Genomic DNA, 25,839 nt, shown 5'->3' on the forward strand with positions numbered 1-25,839 from the left:
AAAAGTCTTTCAAGATTGCATGAACAAATTCTGATGTTTTATTTCTGGTTTAGATTACAGACCTGAAAGAAATTGCAGCTGTGACAAATGTAAAATAGTTATATGTAGTAGGAATAAAGGTAGGTGCATGCAGCCAAGTGCAATGCTACATTATTTAATTAAACAAACATGTAATTTCAGGATATGTGAATTCTTGGTAACTATTCTCTGTAGTCTGCTGCTGCTCCGAGGTTTCACAGCCTGCTGCAAACTGTCCAGCTGCACTGACATCTGCTGTGCTGCGAGTCAAGCAATGATTTGCACAGATGAAAATTTTCCAGGTTTTATTTTGCATCCAGCTTCCTTCAGACACTCAGCCTACACACGAATATAATGGAAGGGTCACAAAATACTAAGCTCTTCATTCACACTGTTGGTATTTAAGTCCAACATCGTCTCTCTGAAAGTCTCGGGCAACCATCGCCTATTTCAGAAAATGCTCCACATTCGAAAGCACGTTCAGGAGCAAAGCTCCCTCAATTGCACAAACACGAGCAAGAGCAGTGGCTTTCAGCGGAAGCTGTTACAATATGAATGAAATAATAAAATATTCCTTCATCCAAAGGAAGAGAGAGAATGACTTGGCACCCCACTGAGATGATGAAGCATTGCCAATGTGGTTTCTTCAGACTACTGTAATGATATTGTCTGGCTGCCTCTCAGACCCCCTTTTAACAATTAAACAACAGTTTAACCCTCTGACCAATTTCAACCAAACTCTGCAGGAAAGCAGAGCTCTTCAAGAAATGGAAATTACTACAAGTTTAGTGTGGACAGGGGCAACAAAGACTGAGCCGTTTGCCCATTGCAAGGGCAAGTGTTGTGTGAGCGTGCTAGCTGGGTAGTTAGCACACACAAACCGGGCAGCAGGGCAGGACAGACATAGTGCGGGGTTAGAGCAAACACTGCCACTTGCCAGACTCCTGCTCTGGACATGTGGGGAGAAATGAGGGTGGTGTGTAGGGAAACAAAGAGCATTGCAATTAAATGGTCCTAAGGAGCACATATAGAGATGAGCTGGAGTTACTGTGGTCAGAGTTGGCACGGGAAAGGGCAGCTTTCACTAGGAAACCCGGATTCCTTCATGGTGCTACTCAGCAGATGACTTGCTCAATCCAATGGCCAGATTTTCAGTGCACAAGTAATGAGCCATATGTTTTATGGCCGTAGTCATTGACTCTACTGGTAGAACTGGAGCACACCCTCATTCTGGGCAGCACCGCATCACATGTGACCTGTCTGGGGTGATGGGAAGTGGTAAATTGGAATAGGTAGTAAAAGAAGTTTTGACACAACCTGAGGACTACAGTGCTTTGAGAAAGAGCACTAGTGCATCGTGTAAACTTCGGCACTTTTTTAAAGACATATTCATTATTGAGCCACAAGTGAACTTGGCAAGCAAGAGTTTAGAGTGCCTGCCTTGGCAGCTGGGAGCCCACAACCAGGGTAAGCACACATCCCCTTTACAATGGTTATGCCACACAAACAAAACCTGGAAAAACAAAAGAGCGCTCTGCTGCCAGGGAAAGGGGGCTCCTGAGGAACTGCCTATGGGGAACCCAGGACAGCTGGAATCTGTATCACACCAACAAGGTACACAGGGATCCAAACGTGATGACATCTTGCAACCTATAGCATTGGGAAGAAATGCAGACTGGTTGTTTCTCTGGATGTTGGATGTTGGATGTTGGATGAGATAGTGAAGCCCCAGGAGCATTCAGCATTGCAAGGGGTGGGAAGAGCAGGTCCCCTGTTTGCCCTTTCTCTGGTACCTATCCCAGACTCAAGGTTGCCTTCAGCTCTGGCAGCTGTGCTTGCCTGGGCTTGATGGGAGGTGCGGGTAGCCGGCTTTCCTGCAGCAGGCTCTGCCAGCCTCCTGATTTCTGGCTCTCTGGGATGTGTGCTCCCTGCGGGAGGCATGTGCAGAGCTGTGGAGAGCAGAGGCAGCGCAGGCAGCCTGAATCGCATTCCTCCAACTCTTGTTTCTCAGCAGGGCACTTATTCCAGGACTCTGTTTCCCCCTGATTGATTGCCTCTGCCATTGTGGGACTGACATCTTACATGAGAGTCCTGCTCAGTCCCTTATCATGGGATCATGAGGAATGATCATTCCCCAGGACACCCATTGATAACAGTGAATAATAGTCAGGAGGGAAGGCAAACGATAGTAGGACCATGCTCAAGCGAGGTGCTGTTATTCTTGGGACAGGAGGTTTCTGCAGAGGAGGAGGAGAGCTTGGAAGATGGAGGGGGATGGGAGGTGTCCTGTCATTGCTGATGCTCTCTAGGGCTCAGCAGCTGGAGAGAAACATTGGCTAAGGATGGTCAAAGCTGGGAAGGAAAAAAAGGAGGAGGGAAAGGGACGAAGTGAAAGGAGCTAGGAACCAAACTGGAGAGCATACAGACAGATCAGTGACCTCTGATGCATGAGGGATGAAAGAAACAGACTGTGATTGACTATGTGGACTGTCTGGGTGATCATCTTCTGGATTTCAACTGTACTGGTAGGTACAGCTCAGAGCTTCCTCTCTGAGGAATAGCTCAGAGCTATTTATTCCCAATTGCATGGAATCACATATTGTCTGAGTGTGCGCACCTCTATTCCATGAAGTTGTGGTGTCTTTGTTTAAAAAGGTCTGTGTAGAGCCTGGGATTATTTTATTTCCTTCTTGATTCTGCTGCTTCCTGCACTAATTGACAGTGGTCATATGGCTAGATGCTGGGTGCCTCAGTTTCCCCACCTATTATAAAGACAGCAGTGTTACTAACCTGCTTTGGTAAACATAGCAGGTTCTGTGGTGAAGGAGAAAAGATTTGATGCCATTTAGAGAAGCTTTGCTGATTTACACCAGCAAGCAATTCCCTAAAGGGGAATACCCACGACTGCCACTGCTTCCCTTGATTCAGACTGAAGGGATGCAAAGTGATGTTTGACACACAAAGTTTGGTTTATTTCTTTTAGCTTTATCACTTTACTGGGAATTTATGTGGCAGATTGTTGCTGCTGAGCTCCGCGTGCTCAGACCGGTCAGGAAGAACAGCTGAACCTGGGCTGTGACGTCCAGGTGCTGCTCAGCTTATTCAGATTTTGAAAACATATAAAACCGAGACTGAAATATGTTCAGCTTGGGTGTGAGAAATTGGGAAAGGAGCGAACTCTTAGCAATTGTAAAAAAATCACTGTTTCATTGCAACTAATGGAAAAATCAGTCTGTCTGTCACAGCAGGGGATTTGGTTCAAACTCCAAGAAAACCTGAGCTCTGCCTAGACATTTTAATTGCAGAGTGAATGCAATCTGCAAATGTTTTTTTCCTTTTGATTGTCTTCCACAATAAAAATAGTGACTGTGATGGTTTTCTTGTAATTTTCGTTTCTTATTCTTAGATTCTATCTAAAGGACTCTGTAAATAGATGTCATTGCTCGGGGTGCCACCGAGAGCGTCTCCTTCCACTTGTTCTTTTCCTAATCCTTCAAAATATCTATTTTGATTTTGCCAGGCATCTTTTGTTCTCCTTTAAATCCTCTCATTAAACTAAACCCACTTACTTTCAAAATAAATAGCTGGGAATTCTGCGGCTGCAAATATTATTTATATTAAGTAGTGTTTAGATCTATTCTTATTTCTATTAAAAACTGTAGTGGGCTGTTGCTGACAATGTCACAAACTGCAGCTTTCCGCCCGTTCTGGACATCCAGTTATCACAGCTATTTCTGTTTGGAATGGTTTTGGTATCTTATATTGTCTTTAAAGAAAATATGAGGATGTCTTGCCACCTCATGAAAATCTGACAGCCTGTGGGCTGTGAGCTGTTTCAGTGAACTGTTCGGGAAGAGACAAAGAAACCATGCACAGAGAAGCCCATTTACCTCCTTGATTTCAAGGCGTGGGGACAGACTGTTTGCTCCCAGTTGCGGATGGTAAATATGAGCAAGACTTGAGTGCAGCTGATAGTAGAGCTGGGTTACCTGGCCGTGCCATGGGAAGTGGGATTTTGCAGCACCCAGCAGACAGTGGCAGCAGACCTGCAATGGCCCCACTCGCACCCAGCCTGTCCCATCAGATGCCAGCACGGGCAAAGACCAACCAAGCGACAGCATTTGTGGAAAACAAGGTCTTTAGCACCTGGAGGCTCTTTGCTTCCTCTGGGTTTAAAAGCCTGTTCCCCACATGTCTATTACCAGGCAGTGATATCTACTTGATCAGAAGAATAGGGTGGACATCACCTGGTGAGTTAAAACAGCAATTGTAAAGCATTAACTACACCACATTGCTGCTTGAGCAACACATTTTATGTAAGAAAATAATGCTGTGTCAGAGCATCAGCATGGTCTTTACAGCTGAACGCGCTAAAAGCATGTGGCCTCATGCTAGTCATAAAGAAATAACATAGGCTTTAAATCTTTCTTGAGTAAAAGCTTTCTTAGGACCTACATTTCTTAAAAGAAAATGGTGCCCACAAGATGTGTAAGCTTATTTAAGATGAAGAATTTTCCTGTTTCTGAGATTGTTACTAACGTGATTGGTGGCATTTATTTTTATGTATGTTCAGTATCATCTTCAATACTCTGCGTCCAAACCAGACCCATTCTGTCAGCAACTTCAAATGTTCAGCAGTAACATTGTTTTTTAACATATTTTCACAGCAACTTGTAGACAGAGATACTACAGCAGAAGTATGTTATTGGTCTTAATTGTCACATTTGTACTTGTGAACTCTGAAAATGTGCTAAATTGTTTTACTATCATAATAAAATATAAAGAATAGAATGATAAATAATGGAAGTTTGAAAAAACCTGTCACTATTTAGAAATTGTCAAATTCAACCTTCAGCTAACAACTGAAACTACTAAATGCAGTTATGTTTTTTTAGACATGTTACGCCAGTCAGACATTTCTGTTTTTTCAAAGACTAAGCGGCTTTTAAAATTATTTTTTTCCCAAATGTTGCATGCATTACAAATGCATTTAAGTCCTGGCATCAGAGGATAGTTTATTTCATCTGAATCTTTTGCATGTGTGATTCCAGAAAATTCATTACATTATGCAAAATCAAATGGCTTTCAGTTTATTTATTTCATAATGCACAAAGACAAGGGAGAAAGATGCTGAAGTTAAACACAACAGACCAATTAGATGAGGCATGATACACTGCTGGAAAGATCAAACTTTGTTCAGAAATACAATACCCAGAGTACTTCCAGCCGAAATGAGTGGGAATATAGTTGCTGATGTCTGTTAGGCTAAAATTTAATTGTAGAAAAGTAATAATTCTCATTACAAGGTTTTCAGTAATCATTCTTTCTCCTAAATCTAATCTGAAAGTGATCAGCAGTGCTACAAGATTGATTAGGTTGAGTAGTAATATGATGCTGCTGGGTTAACTTTTCCTGCATAAAGTACATTAAAAAATTCTGTCTGATAATTTTCAAATAATAGATCCTGATGACTTGTTTTTAATCTTTTAAGTATGTGTGTATATACATACGCATATATAGATATATATGTACCTATGAGTTCCATAGTGGAAATTGATCAATTTTTGGTTTTGTTCATGAGGGAGGAATTACTTAACTCTTTTTAATGGGAACCCACTTATATGCAGTATTTTTATTGTAAAAAATAACAGAAACTGGTAAAATAATGGTACAAGTACTTTTTTCCTGCAAGACATAACAACTTGGACCTTGTCCTGCAAATAATTTTGCAATGATTTTTAATACATGACATTTTAATGGTCAGTAGCTGTTTTGTACATTCGGTTTGGTTCAGCTACACATACAATGAACTGCACATTTAATTTCTACATGAGGATTGAGTTAAGACTAACACTTCCACACTGCTTTGTAAGAAAGGAGGATTAGGGCAAGACGGGAAGATGAGAAAACGACTTTAGAGCAAATTACTGTCTAGGTTCTCACAAAAATCAGGGCGAGATTCTGCCTTCAGGTTGGCTCCTGCAGCTTCGTAATCGGCAGCAGTGAAACAGGCTTGGGTGGTCTGCAACCAGTGGGCATACCTGGATCACTTCTGCCAGGAAAAATGACCTGCCAGGTCTATGGTGTAACACTGCCAGGGGCAAGTGAGTAATTCTTTGTTGCTCTACGAGAGTCCAGCAGCGCCCTGGATGTTTCTGCAGTCTTTTGGAAGAGCATCCTGCTCATGTGTTTACTTTCCCAGAATAACACATTTTTCTCAATAACAGTAATGTCAGCAAAAAGGAGAAGGCAGAAACTCAGTCTGTGCTTGCCTGCTGCTATGATAAAAAAGCAGACTTAATTAGGAAAATAGACTACATTTCAAGGAAATATTGCCCACATATTGATTGGCTTGCATGAGAAATGTGAGCCTAAGAAGGGTAAATCCTGTCAAGGGGATGTAAGTTATAAGAGGAAAATTGATTCCACTGCTTTTAAAATTTGCAGATCAGAGCTGTCCCACCTGTCTGTGACCTCCTGAGTGTCCTGAAAAAGGAGGAAGAAAACTGTGCTGAGACGCTTTCCCTGGAGGTGAAGAACGGAACAACTGAAAACTATCTGCTCCTGAGCTCAGGTAAAGGCTGAATTAATATGCATGATAAAAACCACTCTCAGATGAGCTCCGTGGACTCACAGAGCTCCGTGGACTCACAATCAGACAACCCCACAGAAGGCATGCACCCTATATGTATCTCTCATTTAGGAGCAGAAAAACAGGTAAGATCTGTTATAAGGCTCTGAGAGTGGGATTTTGACCTGTGACAGCAAGAGCTGTAGGAGCCTTCTACTCCGCTGCTCAACTGCAGTCCTCACAACTAGGGAGCACATCAGCAACAAAATCTTGCAAATTGCAGAGGATTTGGAATTCTTCTCATCTTGGGCAAGGAAATTTTTACAAAGTCTGCCCAGTAAGTGCAAATTTACTTAACTATGCTTTCAGAATCAATGAATACCAACAGCCAACATTTGAATCATGTGGCCTGAAGGTCCTCATCGCTTCCTCCTTGCTCTAACTTACTGTCACATAACAGAGCTTCCATGGTGCCATCTCTGCTGTGATGCTCACATCTCTGTGAAAGTGGCATAAACACACAGGATTGATTAATTGAGGGTGAATCAAGCACAAAGTTCTTATGCTCCTGCAGTATAAGGAAAAAGAGACTCTGTGCTTTTGATAGCATTAGCTTGGAGAAGGGAGAAGTGTTGCATTAACATAACTCAAGTCATGGTTACGCTCCTTTTTGTGCATGAGCGAAGGTGGGATAATTCTCTCAGGTGCAGGGAGAAAGGGGAGGGAAGCTGCTGGAGGTCTTGGAGCTCTGGTCATGGTGACACCATGTACTTCTGCTGGGGGGATGCTCTATTTGCTGCTCGAGGGAGGTCCTGAAGAGCACAGGGATGCCAGGGAGGTGCTGTTGTACTCTGCCTCCATCCGGGAAGCTCTTTAGCTAGGCAGGGGTGGGTGGCACTGGCTTTGTTCCGTGAGGAATGGCAAGAAGCCCACCTGCAGGAGGAATGGCTCAGCTGGTTTTTGTTTTCTTCTCCTGGGCAGAGATCATCCCAACATCATAATTTTACCGTGTTTTTTCTGTGCACTGAGTCTGATTTGGGGGCTTTATGCCAGTGGCATTGGCATGAAGGTTCAATAACGCAAACAATGCAGCACAGCCAGGCATAAATGTCACCCAAGGTGATGTATCATTTGCTGTTAAACTGTTGCTTGGAAGTAAATGGTTACCAAGTCCTATACACACTGGCACAGGCGGGGACATCAGAGCTGTAACGCCCTGGCTGTGAAAAGCTCTGTATTTCCAGGCACTAGGACTGTTGTGCAGGAGGAAATCAACACATTTCTAGAAATGTAAATATTTTTGCAGGCTGAGAGAGGCTGGCCTTATAAAGCACGAAGTGTTTGAAGAGTGCTCAGCACTTCCTCCCCTCCACTTTCAGTGAGCATGCAGGTCATCTGGCACATGTCAGGACCCGCCAGGTGTACAGTAGTCTTGGCATGCTCCTCTGGCCTCTTTTTTTCCCCGTCATGTTACAAAACCCAAAGAGAAGGTTTTGCTAAAACTAATGACAATAAACAGAGGCAAAAGGGAACCAGCCTGAATGATTTCAGCCTATGTCTGGAGAAGAGCAAAACAAGAAAGGCCAGGATTGCAGTTTCTGTGTAGCACAAAGGGCATCATCTGTAGGTCTTCTCTCTTAAACTCTGCACCACAGGCCAAAATTCATCCATGCCAGCCTCTAGCACCTAAGCAAGATGTCTAAGTTGAGATCACTGTCACACTGTGCTCCACTGACCATTGGCTCCTTGATGCATGTCTACCAGCCTTGTCAGAAGGCAACACAGCCAAGGCAAGGGTGCAGCTGGAAAAGCCTTCCTCACACCCTGACTGTAGGAGGGGACCATGACAAGCCCAGCCTTAAAATAAGGAGTTCTCATGCCTAACTGAAGGAAATGGGGTGAATCTGGGCAGTGGCAGTCAGTCCCTGCAGCTGATAGAGGCCTTGGGTGGCAGAAGGTGCAGGGAGGGCAACTGAGCCACAGGCTTGTGACTGCAGGGAGTCCAGCAGGACTCCAGGTTCAATGGCTGCTCTGAGCTGGGTCCTCCAACAGGTATGTCATACTGTCAGAGGCCTGGCCTTGGAAAAAACAACAGTATGGTCAGATTTTGCCACCATATTGGAGTGTATCCATGTTTTGTCCTGGCCTGTAAATGTGATGACCTTCCCTTTACACTCCCAAGGACTGATAGAGCTTGGCAAAGTTTTGTTCTCCTGCAGCAAAAAAGCCATTGAGAGCTGTGGCCAAGCCCAGTGAGTGGTCTGTTGGTGTTATTCACTCCAGGACAGTCTTGGCATCATGAAAGAGATGAACAAGCAGAGGTGTATCTATGGTGATAACAGGATGACATCGATACTGCTCCTCTCTGCCCTTTCCCTAGTATCATTCTGAAGCTGTTTAAACTCCTAGTCAAGTTGTATCTTTTTCTGTTTACAAAAAGGGGTATGGAAGGAAAACATTAGGGTGAAAGTGGAAGCTTTAGAAAGACAGAAAGGTAGGATAAAAAACTCACTTCTGGTCTCCTTCATCTTTCCAGGGCCATTCAATAGTTACCAGGAGACAGAGGGTTAGCCATAGGCCTGATGCAAAGTTCACAATGCCCCAAGTTGCTCTTTTCTGGCTAGTACAGACCAGTGGAGTCAAGGACCAGAATGGGACAGGCATGGAACTTGCTGGGGCTGGTTTGAAGCAAGTAGGACCTGTTCTGTCCCATCCAAGTCTTGACAGGTCTCAGCAGGACTTGCTCTATCTCATCCACCTTGCTTTTCAGAGTACTGAGCATCTTTGCTCCTCTAGCTGCCATGGTCCTTGGGAGACATTTCATTGCTTGGAGATGTTTCATAGTGTTTCATTGTTGGGAGAAGTCTCACAGTGTTTTGTCACTGGGAGATGGTGCATGGTATTTCATTGTTGCCCCCTCCACAGGCAGATGTGTTGGAATGTGGGATAACATGAGCTGCTGGCCTTCATCTGCCGTGGGACAGACTGTCAGTGCTCACTGCCCTGAATTCTTCCAGATGCTGACTGGGAAAAAAGGTAACACTGAAAATATGCTTTTCTTGCTCAGGTATTTTTGATTAAAAATGTTATGTACAGGGATGCCACTGTCAGGTCTGAACTTGAAGTGAAATTGTGTCCCTGTTTCTTTTAACAGCTGATGGTCACTTAGCAGTTCCACTTCCAACACTAAGCTAGATGTGGGAAAGCCTGGAATTAAAGTAGCAAGATGTTTATTTTTCTTAGCCAGGTGGAAAAAAGTGCAGGAAGCAAATGCTATACTGAAAAGCAGGGTTTTAGCATGGTTTCTTAAGGGAAAGATTCTTCTTCACTCAGGCTCAGTGCTTATGTATTTCTGCCTGTCTTTCCACTTCTAATAATTCCTAGAGCCAGTGGCTGATCTCAACTGAGCTTGACGGAGACAAAATTTCACACACAGTTAAGTTCATACAAGTTTTGGGAAAACAGCCAGGCAGGTAGGGGAAAAAGATCCCTTTTTTGCCTTCATCAAGAGGAAGACTGCACTGTGGGCTTGTCCCTTGGCTGTGACAAGCTCCACACAAGTGGCACACGTTCATGGGAACTCAGGTTGTTACCAAACAACTTAAAAAGAGATAAGCTCAAGCAACATTTGTTGTCTTTCTAAGCTAGAAATGAAGTGAAATTTATTTCCAGAATGCTACAGTAATCATAAGCTATCAAGTAGGACTCCCTGCTTACTTTCTGTTCATTTTCAGCAATACCCAAGAAACGTGCTTACATTTCTCTTTAGCGAGTTAATAACTCAAATTGGAAGAGGGTTTTGCATTCTTTGGTTATAGGACATGGATTAATTTACTTACAGAAAAGCATACAGATTCATTTTATGGAGGGAGGAATGGGAGACAAGTATTAGATTGTCTAATAAAGATTAGATAAATCAGAGGAGAAGCACTTAGTACTCTTTAAATAAAATCAGACATGAGCCATTCAGATTAAAATAAATACCCTGCTACTTTCTGTACACACAAACAGTAGCTGCCCATTGAATCCTGTAGCCTGGTTTAAAGACAGAGGATAAACTACACAAGGACACAGATCGCTGAAGAAATCATCCATCTGGCATGTGTTCACAAATCCTTAGCATAGTGATGCCGGACCGTAAATGCATGAAATTTGGTTCTTGCTGGTTCCTTGCTGGTTCAGCCGCTAGAGGGAACTGCTCCCTGCCTCTGGCCTTCGCACCGGGCAGAAAACAGGAATTTGTACGTCCAAAGGTCATGCTTGCATCTCAAATGTGCATTGGGTTATCTTGGAGATAGTCTAACAGCTTTAAACTTTAGTTGCCCTCCTTATCGAGAAGCTGAGAGCTGAACCACTTCTGATAAGCAACAATCAGAGTGACAGTGTTCAAATCATAAACCAAAGACATGGTCCATTGGCATTTGCATCTTATTTCGGCCTCTGCGTCTGGCATTTTGAGTCAAAGTCAGCAATAGTTTATTCTTATTCTCATAGCCACATTCTTCTCTGATCTTATACTTGCGGTTGCCTTGTGACTCCTGCATTTAATTACTGCTACAGTCATTGCCCTGTTTGAAGCAATTTTGCAAAAGAAACCAAAAATCTGTTTGCTTAAAGAAAAAATAGAAGTTTTCTCTCCTCACCACTTACAAAGCAGATGGGCAGCCACAAATGCCAAAGACCCATATGTTCAGGGACAGAGATAGCTCTGAGCTCTGACCAGACCCTGGTCTCCATGCTGTTGAGCTCTGTGCTGACATCTAGGCTTGCATTTGCAGCCCAGACTGTCTGGCCCCTTCCCACATAACAGACCAAAGAAACAAAATAATACTGGAACCAAGTTCACATCCAGACCCGCACATTGTGTCTCAGGCAAGAAATGAGGAAAGGTGTGACAACTGTGGGGATTCAGAGCCAGAAAATGCCCCATCAGATGGCCCCAGTTTCACAGCCATCCCTTTAGTCCCTGTTCCCCCTTGCCTAGGCAACTCCAAAAGCCTCTAAGGACCAGTAAACACCAAGCACAGATCTTTACACAGTGTGGACCTGAGTCTGCTCAGAGTGGAACATGCTGCAGTTTCCCCACCGTGTGTCACCCATAAGCAAGTAGCACTGTTAAAATTTTGCTTATATCCATCAACATAATATGCCCTGCGTTATTTCCCATGCCTTGCATATAACACAATTGCATGCACACACCAACACAGAAATTCACCTCTTGTCTGATCTACTGTGACATCCTCAGGCTAAAAACAGTTACAGGCATGTTTATACACGCAATACTACGAGTTAGTATGTGTGTCTTAACAACTGAAGCTGAAGTAGAGAATTTGCCATCATACTGCTCCCTTGCTGAGTGCCAAGGCAGGTTGGGGAGAACTGTTTGGGAGAGCTATTTCTCTCCTGTTGTTGCTGCACTGCAGCAGGGCATGGAAGATCTGGCTACAAAAGCAACCCTGCCCCTTTCAAAGATGCTAAGCTGGAACAAGATGTTCACAAAAGCATCATATTAATGGTCTGATACTGACATACCCAGAGTTCTTCCCACTTGGAGGTCTCAGCATGTTTCCTGTACCTTGCAGTTTTACAGAAGTGTTCAAATCCAGTGCAGACATGTTGTCAGGTCACCAGAATTAGCCCAGAGGTAGCAGGAGCCCTGACTTTGTCCTGACAGTCCCAGCAGGGCTCTAAAGAGCATAAACCAGTGCCAAACACTGCTGTATATGCATCTCCCTCCAATCCTCAACACTGTGGGGATGTTTTGCTGGAACTGGATGCCCTGGAGTCCCCATGGTTAAATGTGTGGGCAAAACCAGACTTCTATGGTGTCTTCTGGCAAGGCTTCTGCTACGAAGGGCTGCTGATTTCAGGTCCTAAGTCCTTGCTAGTATTGCCATTACTACAGCAAAGCCAGGATTTCACTCTGTGTTTCTCAAGTGTGGCTCCTACCTGACAGATCAACATGATTAGGACAGTCAGCAGCGGTTTTACTTCTTTGTGGAAGTTTCTCTTCTCTTCAGTACGTAACCTACATGCCTGCTAGGGTCATTTTCTTCCAATGAGATTGTAAGGTGTGCAGGGCAGGACTTTTCACTTTCACTATGGTGCCAAACATGAATATGGACATGTTTGAACCTGCCCTGCTCAACCGCATGCAGCTTGCTGGGGATCCATCTCACTCAGCTTTAGGAGTCTAAAAGTCAGTCATCCCAGCAGAAGTGGGTCAGATAAACTGTCCTTTGCCGATGTCTGTCTGAAAATGAGATGAATTCTGCAAATGCCTCTTTTTCTCCACTGACTAGTAAGACAGCCATGAGGAACACAGTTGGACTCAAGAATTTAGCTTTTAGAAGTCTAACTTAAGTGAGGGAAATCCCATCCTAGCCTTTAATTTGCACGTAAGGGAGGAAATCAACAGTGTAAGATAATGCCCAGACCTGGCTGTGGGATCAAGCTTTTTGGTTTTCATTTAAATCTCACTAAAAATCTGTGACCGTCTAAGGCTTTGTGTTCTCTTTGGACCATGACAAAGCACAGTAAGGAGGTGGGAGCATTCAGGAAAGTAGCAGGTTTGCGTGGAGCATGAATCTGTGACTGAACAAGTCACGTGTTTGCTGGTCTTGGAATACTGGCCAAGAAACACCAGCTGTACTGAACAGTATTATTTATGTTGCAATTAATAAAAACACATCCATCACAGTCATCTGTGAGCGGGCAAACAATATTATGACCCACACAAGTACACTGGGCAAGTAACAACATAATTAGCTCAGCTGCATTTCACCACCAGCTATGCGGAGTGCACTGCCTGGGGACAATACTCTCTTTGCTCTTGGAGTAACCTACATGTTTGTGACTGACTCCCAAGGAGAATGAAGATACAATCAGAAATGATCACACTTGGTTTTGTCTTTCTTTTGTTGCTACCACACAGGTTTTGTCTACCGAAACTGTACAAGCGAAGGTTGGTCAGACCCATATCCAAGACCTGATATCGCTTGTGGCTACAATGTCAATGACACAGCAAACGAGGCAAGAGTGAGTCTGAGTGCCTGTGACCACAGATCTGCTGCCTTGGGGCTCTGGGGGAGGAACTTGTTAAGACTGAATGATGCTATGATTTAACTCAGGTGGGGTTATTGTGACAGATGTTTTTCAGCATAAACACTTCCTCCAAATTATCAGAACAGGTTGCTTGGGATAAAATTTCAGTAGCTGATTTTACAAGAAAATTTGTTAAATAGGAGGAGACATCTTTCTCTTGGTATGGGCTGATTTCTACCAGACAGTCGAAGGTAAAGATGTAAAAATACATGTTCCCCTGCAGCGTTCCTATTTCATGATTCTGAAGACCATGTACACCATCGGGTACTGCACCTCCCTTGTGACGCTGATGATAGCCTTAGCGGTGCTGGCCTCTTTCAGGTGAGGAGAAGCATCTCTGGCTGGCATTTGGCCAGGACTTTTGGTCATGTCAGCCAACACAGATCCTTCTGTTGGCTTTCAGGGCAAGTTAAAAATGGAAGTATTTCTGAAAACCTTCACAGAAATCAGTAACAAAAATGACCTTTTAGTCTTGTCTCCCAGAAAATGTCAGGGCTGTTCCTCACATTGTGCTCCCCTGTCCTTTTCAAAATGTAGCTGGATGTATTTTTCAGACTGGCACTTGCACCACCTCCCTGCAGAGGTCTTCCCATGACTTCAGTGTCCCTTGGGAAGAGTGTCTTTTCCCCACTTGAGACTGTGGCTAAAACTTTGCTCTACGTGCTGCTGCACTGACTTCTGGGAAGGTGTCTCAGATTTACAGCAGTGATCTGACAGTCAGCTTTTCTTCACACATCCTTATAACCTGGAATTTGTACTTTGCTGCTTATTCAGTGAAATGAATTTCCTTTACAGTAAGTGTCAGGGCTGCACCTCCAGGCAGAAGGAACCTCAACTGCTTTGCAAACTTGTCTTCAGGCTGCATGGCCTCTGGACCCAGATTATGTGGAGATTTAGTACAGAAAACATTCCAGACACAAGCACACTGTGCAGGCAAACGAAATAAATCCACCCAGGTGTGGATAAACACCTTAGGTTCGTGTTACTCCAGAAAGAAGGGAGGGTGAGAGGCTAGAACAAGTATATTGGTGTGAAATCACAATCCTTCTGGCAACCTTCAGCTTGTTTTAGTACCTGCATGGAGCAGATGTGACTCTAGCTGTTTAAGGTCTTCTCTAGGATATCCCTCTTGAGAAATGCTTTAGCCTTCCTTTCACAGACAGAAAAACAGCATTCTAAATTTGCCAGTTTAGCATTAATAGGGATTGAACATGCTGTTTACAGCCACAAGCTGCCCACATTGGCTAGGAACGTAACCTCACAGGATCTTTCTCTCTTTTTGCAACAGAAGGCTTCGCTGTACAAGAAACTACATCCACATGCATCTCTTCACATCATTCATTTTGCGAGCCTCGTCCAACTTCATCAAGGATGCTGTTTTGTTTTCCTCTGAAGATGCAAATTACTGCAGGGCATACACGGTAACCCTCTGCCTTCCAGCTTGCTCCATGCCTCAGTTTCCCAGCAGGATCCTAGCAGTAGTTAGTACGCAGGGAAGGAAATCTCTGTCCCAGCTTTCTATTCAGCATGCGGGGTTACGGGAGAGGAGAGGTATGCCCTGTCCCTTCTCCATCCCTTGATCTCTTGTGTGGGTTGTTCCTGGTTGAGATTTCCCTGTTTGATGGTATTCTGTGTGGGTGAAGGAGGCATAAGGATGCAAAAGCAGGCCAGGCTGGAGCATAACCACAGAAACCCAGGTGTGGTTTCTCCTGGCTATAGATGCCTTTACAAGTATTGGAGCAGAGGGCACCAAGGTCAGTCTGAAGTAGGTACCTGCATTCATCACTTTGACTGCATTGACTAAATGGCCACAGAAGACACCAGGAGTTCAGCATATTGACCCAGAAATGGCTAAACACAGGTGTCTTAGGCTGTGAACACAGGATACACCACGAGGGTGGAGATTCTTACATGAATTTTAGATCCCAGTAGATGGGGCTGGCAGGAAAAGTACAAGAACATATTAAATATTGCTGACTTACACTGCAGTGTGAGACCTGATATTAAGACAGGGGTTTGCACCCAGAGAGCCTGGAAAAGGAACCACCTAAATTTTGGACTGTTTTTTCCTTTTTCTTTTTATTGGCAGCAAAATATCTTGAAAATTGGGTGTCTCTGTGTGTGTGAGCACCGGAGATGATGTTCAATGCTTTAGACCAAAAGATAAGATTTTGGAAGGGAAACAAAAAACCAAAGAAAAACTTTTCCCCCAGGTTTTGCGGGATTTTTGTTTCTAAACAAGAACGTTCTAAGCAAATTTTAACTTGTCTTATCGACCCTTTTTCTTGGAAAAAAAAAGACTGATAAATACATTCACGTGCTTCTCTAAGGTGATATTAGTGCTACTGATACTAATAAGGTAGTAATAGTGAAACTCCTCTGAGAAAGTAACCCAAACCTATGTGTCCATGACACATTAGGTTATCCAGGCAGTTGATTAATGCATTTGCAAGTGCCAGCCCTGCTTTCTTGTCATGTAAATGCCTATCTCGAGGCCACCCATTTTGATCCCTCCGTTCGCCCGCCAAGATTTATTTACTGCTCTGTCTTTGTTAGAAGGTAGATACAAACCCAGGCAGAAGCTAATTATCCTCTCTTTCCTCAGGCTGGGTGTAAGCTCACCATGGTCTTCTTTCAGTACTGCATCATGTCTAACTACAGCTGGCTCCTTGTGGAGGGACTGTACCTCCATACTCTCCTGGTTATTTCTTTCTTCTCGGAAACAAAGTTCCTCTGGCGGTTCATCACCCTCGGATGGGGTACTGGTTCTTTCAGTAAGAATAAATGTGGGTTTGTTTTGCCTTTGGGAGGGACTTGTGGAGCAGTAACTAGCTTTTCCAATTGCAGGTGCCCCAACCGTCTTTGTGGCCGCATGGGCAACTGCGAGGCAACTCCATGAAAATATTGGGTAAGTTGCGTGGAGAGTGGGGGAAGGTGGCATGCCAGGGGGAGCATGCAGCCCCCACCCATGCAGTCTGCTCCACGGGCTCCTGCTCATTCCTAACCACTGTCAACCAAATAAACCAACTACTACCCTGCTGTGGTGTGAGTGTGGATCCTAGCATGGATGCATGTAGAGGCCCACCCAGCTGAGCAATCTAAGAAAAAGGCTCAATTTTCATCAGCCCATGATGTTTTCAGCATCTGTATTTGACTTTCTGATTGGTGAAACTTTGTTCCTTTCTTTTCTCCCTTCCAAAATTTTGAACAGTGGTTGTACTTTAAGGGCAGGATATACTTTTGTCCAGTGCAGGTGGACAGGTTTTTATCAGCAATGTTGTACCGCTAACTGAGAACAGGAAAATAATTTTGTAGAAGAAGGGGATAGGGGCCTATCTAAAGTGCAAAACAGACTAAACCTCTTTGAACAGACACCAGTGTTTTGATAACTGACTGCACCTTCTCTTCTATTTTTACAGGTGTTGGGATATTAACACTAATGCCAATACCTGGTGGATCATTAGAGGCCCTGTAGTTTTGTCTATTTTTGTAAGTCTTTTCTGGGACAAGCAGATTCAAAGTGTATTTTCAAATATCATGAAGTCAGAGATCATTTGCTCAACATGTTTTAGAAGTGTGTTACTGAACTGATCTTAGACATGTGCCCGGACTGGTGTGACACATGAATTACTGCTTAAGCAACTTCTGCTCAGCAGGATTTAGTCAAGTAACTAACGCCCCGAAGCTAAGTTCACAAGGAAAGCTAGAGTGTCCTCCCAAGAAGCAAGAGCCTGAAGAAGATCAGGTTTCCACATCCTGTTGATTTCATGTGAACTTGGCTGGCTTGTGGAAGCTTGTTTTGGACTGTTTCAAGGAAGGCTCTGGAGGAGAAATTAAGTGGCTGTACATTTCAGTACAATCACCTTTGTGTCTCCCGGTCAATGCCTCTCTCAGCAAAGCCAAAAACAACTTGCCTTACATGACCATTAGCTTTTGTTTTCAGCAATGAAAGCAGCTCACAGGCTGCATGCACCATATGTCAGTAGATCACAATTATACTGTTACGGCATTGCTCACTGAAATAAGGCACAGGCACTGAAACCCAGTGTGAACCTACCCAGTACGAGGCAGTAGTTTGGTACATATAATACTCCGCACTTACAGTCTGAGTATTTGCTGGTGCTCATCTTCAGAGCCTTAGGCACCGAGGGGCTGGAGCTGCTTCTTCGAAATAGTTGTTCCGCCCAGCAGAGATGCTCTGGGACAAACCGCTCCGCAATGATCTATCTGAAGCCCTAGCACTAGAAACACGCGTACTGCTAGTGGCTATCAAGTAACCCACTGACACTCCATGTGAGAACCCAAGAGATGGTTGAGGGTTTTGTGTTGCCCGTAGAAGCCATAATATTTGCAAGACAGAAACTGCAACACTTGCACAATCTCTTGGAAACCCAGGCAGCAGAGGTGGTGGGTTAAAGTTCTGCTCCCATTTACCAGTGAGCAATCCTTCATGCCCACAAGATCAGCAGAAGACCACAAAAGTGATTCAGGATCAACTTAATGAGGCCATAGCATTTATTTTTCTTAATGAAACTACCCTTATGCTCCAGGAGCTACTCAGCACTATTTAAATGCCAACAAAGCCCAGGCATTCTGAAAGGCAAAAAGCACAATCTTAATTTATCTTTTGATGACCACCACCCACTATGCCCTTCCAGGTTTCCTAAATATCCTGATCACATCTAGCTTAGCCACTTAAGGCAGGAGCCGCCAGCACGACTCTGCCTCTTTACCCAAAAAGGTAGAGGCTTTTCTCAAGCCCATAGCCACAGACAAACAAACAGCCAGTCCTTCAGAATTCAGATCTAATCTCTTTATTCCTCACAGCACAGTCCTCAGCAGTTCAAAGGGTAGAAAATCGACGCCGATAACCTCCTTTGTGCTCCTAGGTTAACATGCATTGCTGTGCTGCCCGCGGGCAATCCCTCCCAGCAGGAACCCCACCGTCCGGCCTTCCCCAGGAGTTTTCATCAGCAAAAAGTCCTGCTCAGCCTACACTGCGCATACCTGGCCTAGTGGGTTAAAAGAACCCAGAACCCCCAGACCTGAACCTCTTCCCCCCCCCCCCCAACACCCCCAGAATATTTCAGTCTTTCCTTCATGTTCCCCACCCCTTGTTCCTCCCAGCTCCCCAAACTTCCAGCCCTCCCCAGACACCCTCAGCAGCCCAGACCACACAGCCACAGTTGCTCCCTCTTAATCCAATAAGTCGGGAAACCCAGGGACATCCTGGATCTGTCCCATCTACAGTAGACCTACTTCTTTTAGGAAAACCCAGCACCTCAGACCCCTGCTCCATCACCCACAGGCACGTACAAACCACCATGAAGAGGATGCACCACTGCGATGGTGTTTCTAGGAGCAGGGGAGGGATAAGGGCCTGCCATGGTGCAGCGTGTTGCAAAAGGGCTGTGGTAGGCTCTGTGGGTGCAGGAGGAGCACAGGGGATGTTGGGAGCCCACACGCAAAGGGCAGATTACCCAAGCTCGCTTCCCAGTACTGCATGCTGGCCGTGGGAGAGGGGCACGCTCAGGCCAGCTCTGCCTCCCCTGCCACTCCTGCTCTGCCTGAGGGTCGAATGAAAAAAACCCAGCTATTGCTTCACCCACCTTCACCCAAACTGAGCAGGACATCAGCATTTTTATCTGATATCCACCCTTGCAGAGGGGGAAAATGCAAAAGGAAGGACTTCAGTGTCGACTCTCTCCTATCCCCACTTTTAACTGCTTTGCCTCCATCGTCCCAAACCGTGCTGCGTCTTCTGGCACGGAACAAAGTGCATTTGCAGCCCTGGTTAGTGATGGGCAGCTCCAGTGCTGTCCCTTTGCTGGCATCCAAAGACTGCACAGAGGCTGTCTGAACCTGGCACCAGAAGGGATCCTACCAATGTGCCTGGTCTCCCTGCCATTTGGTGATATGCCTAGATAATAAGCCCTGATCACCATCCCCACAACTAAAGGTGCAGCAATCCAGCAGGGAAAGCAGCCAGCACTTCAGGGCAGGCTGGAGTGGCAGGGACAGGGACTGGGATGGGGACAGAGACATGGACAGGCCAGTCCCAGCCCCTCTAGTCTGCCTGCTCAGCCAAAACACCCCAAACTGGCTCTGCTGATACCTAGCAGTTATGTGCATGCTTACTGGGCATTTGTTTTTTTTTTTTATTATTATTTATTTTCATGTCCTTCCTTTTGTGTTTTGGTCTGTTTCTTTTTTTTCAGATAAATTTCATTCTTTTTGTCAACATTTTAAGAATCTTGATGAGGAAGCTCAGCTCACCTGAAGGACGGAACAGTGATTTCAACCAATACAAGTATGTCCCTTACATCATGACTTTATGCCATGTGAGCCCACCCGAGCTCTTCTTGCTCTGTCTACAATGGCTTTCCCCTCTGTTTTCATTCTCAGGAGACTTGCAAAGTCAATGCTCCTCCTCATCCCACTCTTTGGGGTCCACTACATCATCTTTGCTTTTTTCCCAGAAGACACAGGCAGTGGCACAATGGAAATTCAGCTGTTTTTCGAATTGGCTCTTGGATCATTCCAGGTAATATTTGACAAGCTATTATTTCTTTAAAATAAGAAAAATAGGTATAACATATAACTCTGCAACAGAGCAGAGTTCCAATGGCAAAACCAAGCTGTCCAATTTCCCTTGAGATGCTTCATCCCCATTAAGAAGCTGAAACTGCAGTTCTAATTCTGTGGCTATGGTTCTTTTATCTTTTAGGGCTTTGTCGTGGCTGTACTTTATTGTTTTCTTAATGGTGAGGTGAGTTTTGTGTATATAACATTCTTTTTTATTGCTCAAGCATGCCTTATTAATCAGCAGGATACGTTCTCCAATGAATTGCATGTTTTATCTGAGGGTTTTCTTCCCAGCTACCCAACGTCACTCATGAAATACCTCCTGGATCTGGCAAACTTAAGTAATTGTATGCCAGATGCAAACTTCATCTCTCAACTATTGCAGCCTTTTAGTAAATCTGATAGCATTATTACTGTCTGGGAACAGAGGCTGGGAGTACCATCCCGCACACGGTCACACTGGCATTCAACTGGTTCTGATGTATGGTGCTATTATCTGTCATCCTATGGCTGTTCTCTTTGCTTGATCCTTGGGAAGGAATTTATCAAAAGCTATATCCAGTCCAAATCTATTAGGCCTCTCATAAGTAAAACTTTTGGAAGAGGGACCATTCCTTTGTAGCTGCATGATAACTCCCAGGCTTCTGGGCTAGAACCTGGGCTCTGAAATGCTGCTGCTGGTAGAGGTGGGGAAAAACATCCAAACCTGGGAGATCCTGAGGTTGTTGTAAGGGAATAAAAAATCATTATTGCCTATGGTTGGAAGAAAAGTCACTTTGAAATGGAGGAGGGTTTTGAAATACTTCAACTGATCCTTCAACAGGGTTCAGAAAAAGTTGTTTTGAAAAGAAAATCTGATTTTTTTTTACCTTAGTATACAAAATTGTCCAATTTTTATAACCAAAATCAAAATCTTGGGAAAATCTAAACCAAACACTAAAGCCAGCTAGACTGTGAGCATTTTAACATGCAATTAAACAGAAAAAGAGGTTAACAGAAAATTGTGTGGCTGCAACAACAGTATCAGTAGAAGTGACAAGAAACAGGTCCTACCCTAACCCCTTAAACTGGGGGTTAAAGAAATAAATCCAAACCTTGGCAAAGGTTACCTGCTCTCCTTTTCCTGTTATACTGCTCTCCATGATGCAGGGCTCCAAGATAAACTAGCTGAACTAAGGATTTTGTGATCTTTCTACCCAGGTTCAGCTGGAAGTTCAGAGAAAATGGAGGCAGTGGCATTTAAGCAAACACTTGCGTCAGCATCTCAGTGCCTCAGCAAGTAACGGAGGAAGCGGCTTAACTCAAGAGATGCAGATGGTGAGGTCAAGCCCACCAGAGCACAGGAGAGCAACCCTCCAAAGATCAAGCGTGCTTTAACACTATACACCTGGAGGATACCTCCATGCTCAGATACACATGGTTAAGTCCCATGGACCGTGCTGGGAGTCTTGTGTATGCATCTGAAAGCGGGCTTTGGCTATAGATCAACAATTCTTGAAGCACATCTGTTCATTTATATCCTGTGTAGCACCAGAGTTATTTTGCAAGGCAAAATGGGCCAAAGCTTTATGCTTTTCCTTGGGCTTCTAGCCATAGTCATTTGTGTTTCTTTCCACACCAGTATTTTTCAGCTGCTATTTCTACCTTAAATGTGACCTTTCATTTTCCATGTGGCTTTTCAACATGTTCTAGGCTAAGCCAGGTTGGTGAGTGTTCTCTATTTCTTCTGCTGTTGAAGCTGGCAGGACACTCAATCTTGTACTATGAAGGTTATGCCACCCTCTAACACAGCCCATGGGTTTGAAATGCAAAATTAATGAATCTCTAAAATTTACCAACATTCAAAGTCTTTCTGTTGGGGTCACAAATGATAGACACTGAGAACATAACGCACAGCTGAGCTCCAGTTTCCCCTCTGACTGCATATCCATTGCTTCAGTGACAGTGGCAGGTTCAGATGGTTTTCTTCCTTTGCCTCTCCTAACAATGGAGACCTTGGAAATAACAGTGGTCCAATTTTGATCTTCATATCTTCTTGAAATGGTAAAAAAGCTATCATAGCATATTCCAAGGGTGGCCAAGAAAACTTCATTAAGATAGCTTTTTCCTACTGTGTCTGTACCTCTAAGACTTGTCCAGCTAGTCTTTGAAGGGAAGCAATGAAACCCTTGAGACATTTAAAACTCAATTGAACTGGACAGCACAAACTATCTTGTGAAAAACACCACCACAGTGGCTGGCAAAAATCTTAAAAGTCTATGATCACTCAGCATGCTGAAATCTGCAAGACTGTGCACTGTGATACGCTGTCACAAGGTATCTGAGCTTCTATTACAGTTTTACATTCTTAAGGATAAAATTGTTAAGCAAATTTCCCTGGTTTTAGTGGGAAAGGGATAAAAATTCATACGTCAAATGCAATCAAGACTTCTGAGTCTGCATCTGCACTTCCCTAGTTGGGGCAATTCTTGCCTGGTTTTCTTCAAGGGCAAAGATGACTGAACAGAAAGCAAGTGTGCTTATCACCCTTCCCCCTCCTCCCAATCACCTACATGACATTGTCAAATGCTGACCTAGAGGCATTCCCCAACTGCTTGGCCCAAACTGCTCTAACCAGCTTTTATTCACACCAAACCATCATGGTAGACTTCTGCCATTTTGCCAGAAGGCAAACATGCAGAGAATTCTAAGGATGCTTTCAAAGTTAAATTACCTGTGCAGGAGCAGGTTTTTGAGTGCTATTAGCAGTGTTTCAAACCCCAAGATTCAGGAAAATGTCTTTTTTTTCCTGCCGTTTCTGACAGACTGCACAGCCCGTATCCTCCCCGCTGAAGCGGGCACTGCGGGCAGCCAGGCGAGGAAGGGCACCTCGGCAGGAGGGAGGGCTTGGTGTTTGCTCCAGCCTCCCCTGCCTGGTTCGCTTTGCCAGCTGATGCAGGTCACCCAGCAGTGGGAGAGCTGGACCTCTTTTAACACCAGGAGGGGTGGAAAAAAATAATCAAATATAAAGCAGTGAGCTGGCAAGTGTTTCCAGGAATTAATTTTAAACTTAAGTTTTTGGAAATGGCAAGGTTTTGAGTTGGATTTGTCCTTTAAAACTTAGCCAAAGCAAGTGGAAGGAAGAGCAGAAGTGACTAAGGAAGAACAGAGAGACCCCCTCCATGCATGTTTGCGTGAAAGATCTCATTTCTCCCTGACTTACCCAAGCCAAGTAGAGCCTCCAACCTTCTCGGGGGTTCGCTCTGTCCCAGAGCATTTAGCAAGTCAGATACTTCTGAAAAGATACCACCATTAGCTTAGTTTTCTCTCTGGCCTACAAGTAAGGCCAAGAGGAGTGAAACAACTTGTATGTTCCCTGTCTGAGCATTAAACATCTACCAGCCAAGCCAAAGCAGCTGTTTGTTTTAAATGCAAGTGTCTTCTTCCGGCATAAATGAAGAAATAGAGATTCAAAGATATAATAACATGTAATTAATTAGACCTGATGCAATTACCGGCTCTCCCACAAGCCAGTGTAAAGAGCCCAGCCCTGCAGTATGTAGTTAAGACCAGCACTGATGGCACAAGTTCGGGTGGAGCTCATGCTGAGTGTCATACTTATTTGTACAGGAGTCCTGGTGAGAGAGGCGAACCACATGCCCTGAAATATAGCACTGCTGTTTGTTTGTGTTAAAAAAAAAAGTTCTAGTATGTTATTGTTTTACATGGCCATTTTGGTTTTATTTGACTTGTCTGAAATAACCAAAAAAAAGGAAGTATTCTCAGATTCTGTATTACATTTGATTCAAGTATCAAGCACTGGCCTGGTTTGTATGAAAAGCTGATTCCATAAAAAGCCTTCTATGTCAGCTGGCACTTGGAGTCTTTGGCTCTTTGGGAAAAGCATGACCACTCGTGCAGGTGCCAGAAGCAGACAGCCCCAGGTGTTATGATGCTGTGACCTGGAGGTAGAAAGCTGCTGCCTATCACCACCATAGCGGGACATACACCATGCAGTGGAAGGAGCTCCAGGAACTCTGACATGTTTGTAAGCAGATGAAGAGGAACAGGGAAGTAAATCTCAGCGAGCAGTTCAAGAAGCTAGAGATGAACAGGTGCAAGGCATGCAGACTCCAGCATCGGTGGCCTGAAACTACTGACACAGACTGAATGCAAACTCCATATTCAGAATTCACCAGCTTCCCTTTTTCTATACTTGCTCCTCAGTATTCAGGGTAAAGCAGGAATTTGTTATCGGTGAATAGGGCCATCTTTCAGTCAAGTAGTTATCATTGTTTTGGGATGATGCTGTGACAGCCTCTGGCTATTCACTCTAGGTCCCCTGAGAAGCCGGTTGTGGCTCTGCAAGCCAGCAGTGCAGGCGGCAGCAGCTCCAGCAGCTGGAACACCAGCAGTCTAAGGCCTTAGGGCTGAATTTAAGAGGAAATGATTAATGGATTTTCTCTCCCAACACAGCAACGAGGAAGTTCCCAGCAAAACCATCAGAAGCAAAAAGCAGTATTGTTGTGCAGTGAATAACTAATTACATTGTACAATGCCTCACTGGGCATCAGGGGAGCTCAAATGAACTGTTTCAGAAGTGGGTGGTGCCAATTCAGAGGCATCGGATCCAGGTGAAGGTGACAGGACCCAGGAATCTAGCCAACACCCCCTGGGGCAGACCTGCCTTCCACCCAGAGGCCCTTCTGGTGTATGCAAGCTGGCGGTGGAAAATTTAGAAGAGCCACTACCTGCTTACCATTGGTCTCAGAAGAGTGAAAGAGAAGGCAGGTGAGGACAGTCATCTTCCTACAACCACCTTTCCCTGACTCACAAAAGCAAGCAAAGCTCAACCCCCAAACCAATTGTCCCTCCAAGCACAGCTGATGAAGGTACTGTAGACTTAAAATCAAAATACCAGTGAACAGCCCAGGATATCTCCCTAGTTAGCATGCCCTGTACCGATATTTTGTTATTCTTATCTGCAAGCAATGGTTTGTGCACAAGTTTCCAATTAAAGTTAGTAACTAAGTCTAAACAGCTCATTAACAAAAGGTGATGTTCATTACCCTGCTTTTAAGAGATACTGTTAAACCATCTGAGACAGACCAATGACCTCCCCCATCAGAAAGAGAACACCAGGTGCTAATTAACTTACTTGAGATTACATAAATGAATTCAGTGCTGAAGGTGGAAATCTGTTTTCCTGACATTCAACTAAATCTGTTAGCACAGTAAGCTTGGAAAAAAACCTGTATAAATACATTTGTACTCTTATACCACTTTCTGCAGGCCAAATAAGCAGAGCTGGGGAAAAGAGCAAGGATGCTTCAGACACAGGGTGCGGTGTGGGAAAAGGGAGGTGAAGGACACAGGAAAGAGCTCTTTAGCTGGTAAACAGAGCACATGCAACAGCAGGAAATCATTTAGAGCCTACAAGGTTATCTCCAATTCCCACAAAGCAGCACAGCTGACACCCCTTGTTTTGCAAGACCAGAAAGCAGTGCTGGCTGCTTGGGTTGGGGGGGGGGGGGGGAAGGAGAGCAGAGTGTGCAGCAGCCTTGGCTCCCTTGGTCAGAGCT

General features: G+C 44.4%; 1 protein-coding gene across 1 annotated transcript; it reads left to right on the plus strand.

Annotated features, from left to right (window-relative positions):
- On the plus strand, window positions 1-25,388 carry SCTR (secretin receptor). Its single transcript, XM_005230802.3, is given in 14 exon segments — window positions 1-2,439; window positions 2,442-2,543; window positions 6,466-6,592; window positions 9,515-9,625; window positions 13,524-13,627; window positions 13,917-14,014; window positions 14,982-15,114; window positions 16,299-16,452; window positions 16,541-16,601; window positions 17,113-17,182; window positions 19,912-20,003; window positions 20,099-20,237; window positions 20,421-20,462; window positions 21,479-25,388. Coding segments are annotated over 14 exon segments (1,635 nt in total). The 5' UTR covers window positions 1-2,214; the 3' UTR covers window positions 21,656-25,388.
- Window positions 25,389-25,839: the final 451 nt, after the last annotated feature.

Source organism: Falco peregrinus, chromosome 8 (assembly GCF_023634155.1).
Source record: "Falco peregrinus isolate bFalPer1 chromosome 8, bFalPer1.pri, whole genome shotgun sequence".
In the NCBI taxonomy this organism is placed as follows: Eukaryota; Metazoa; Chordata; class Aves; order Falconiformes; family Falconidae; genus Falco; species Falco peregrinus.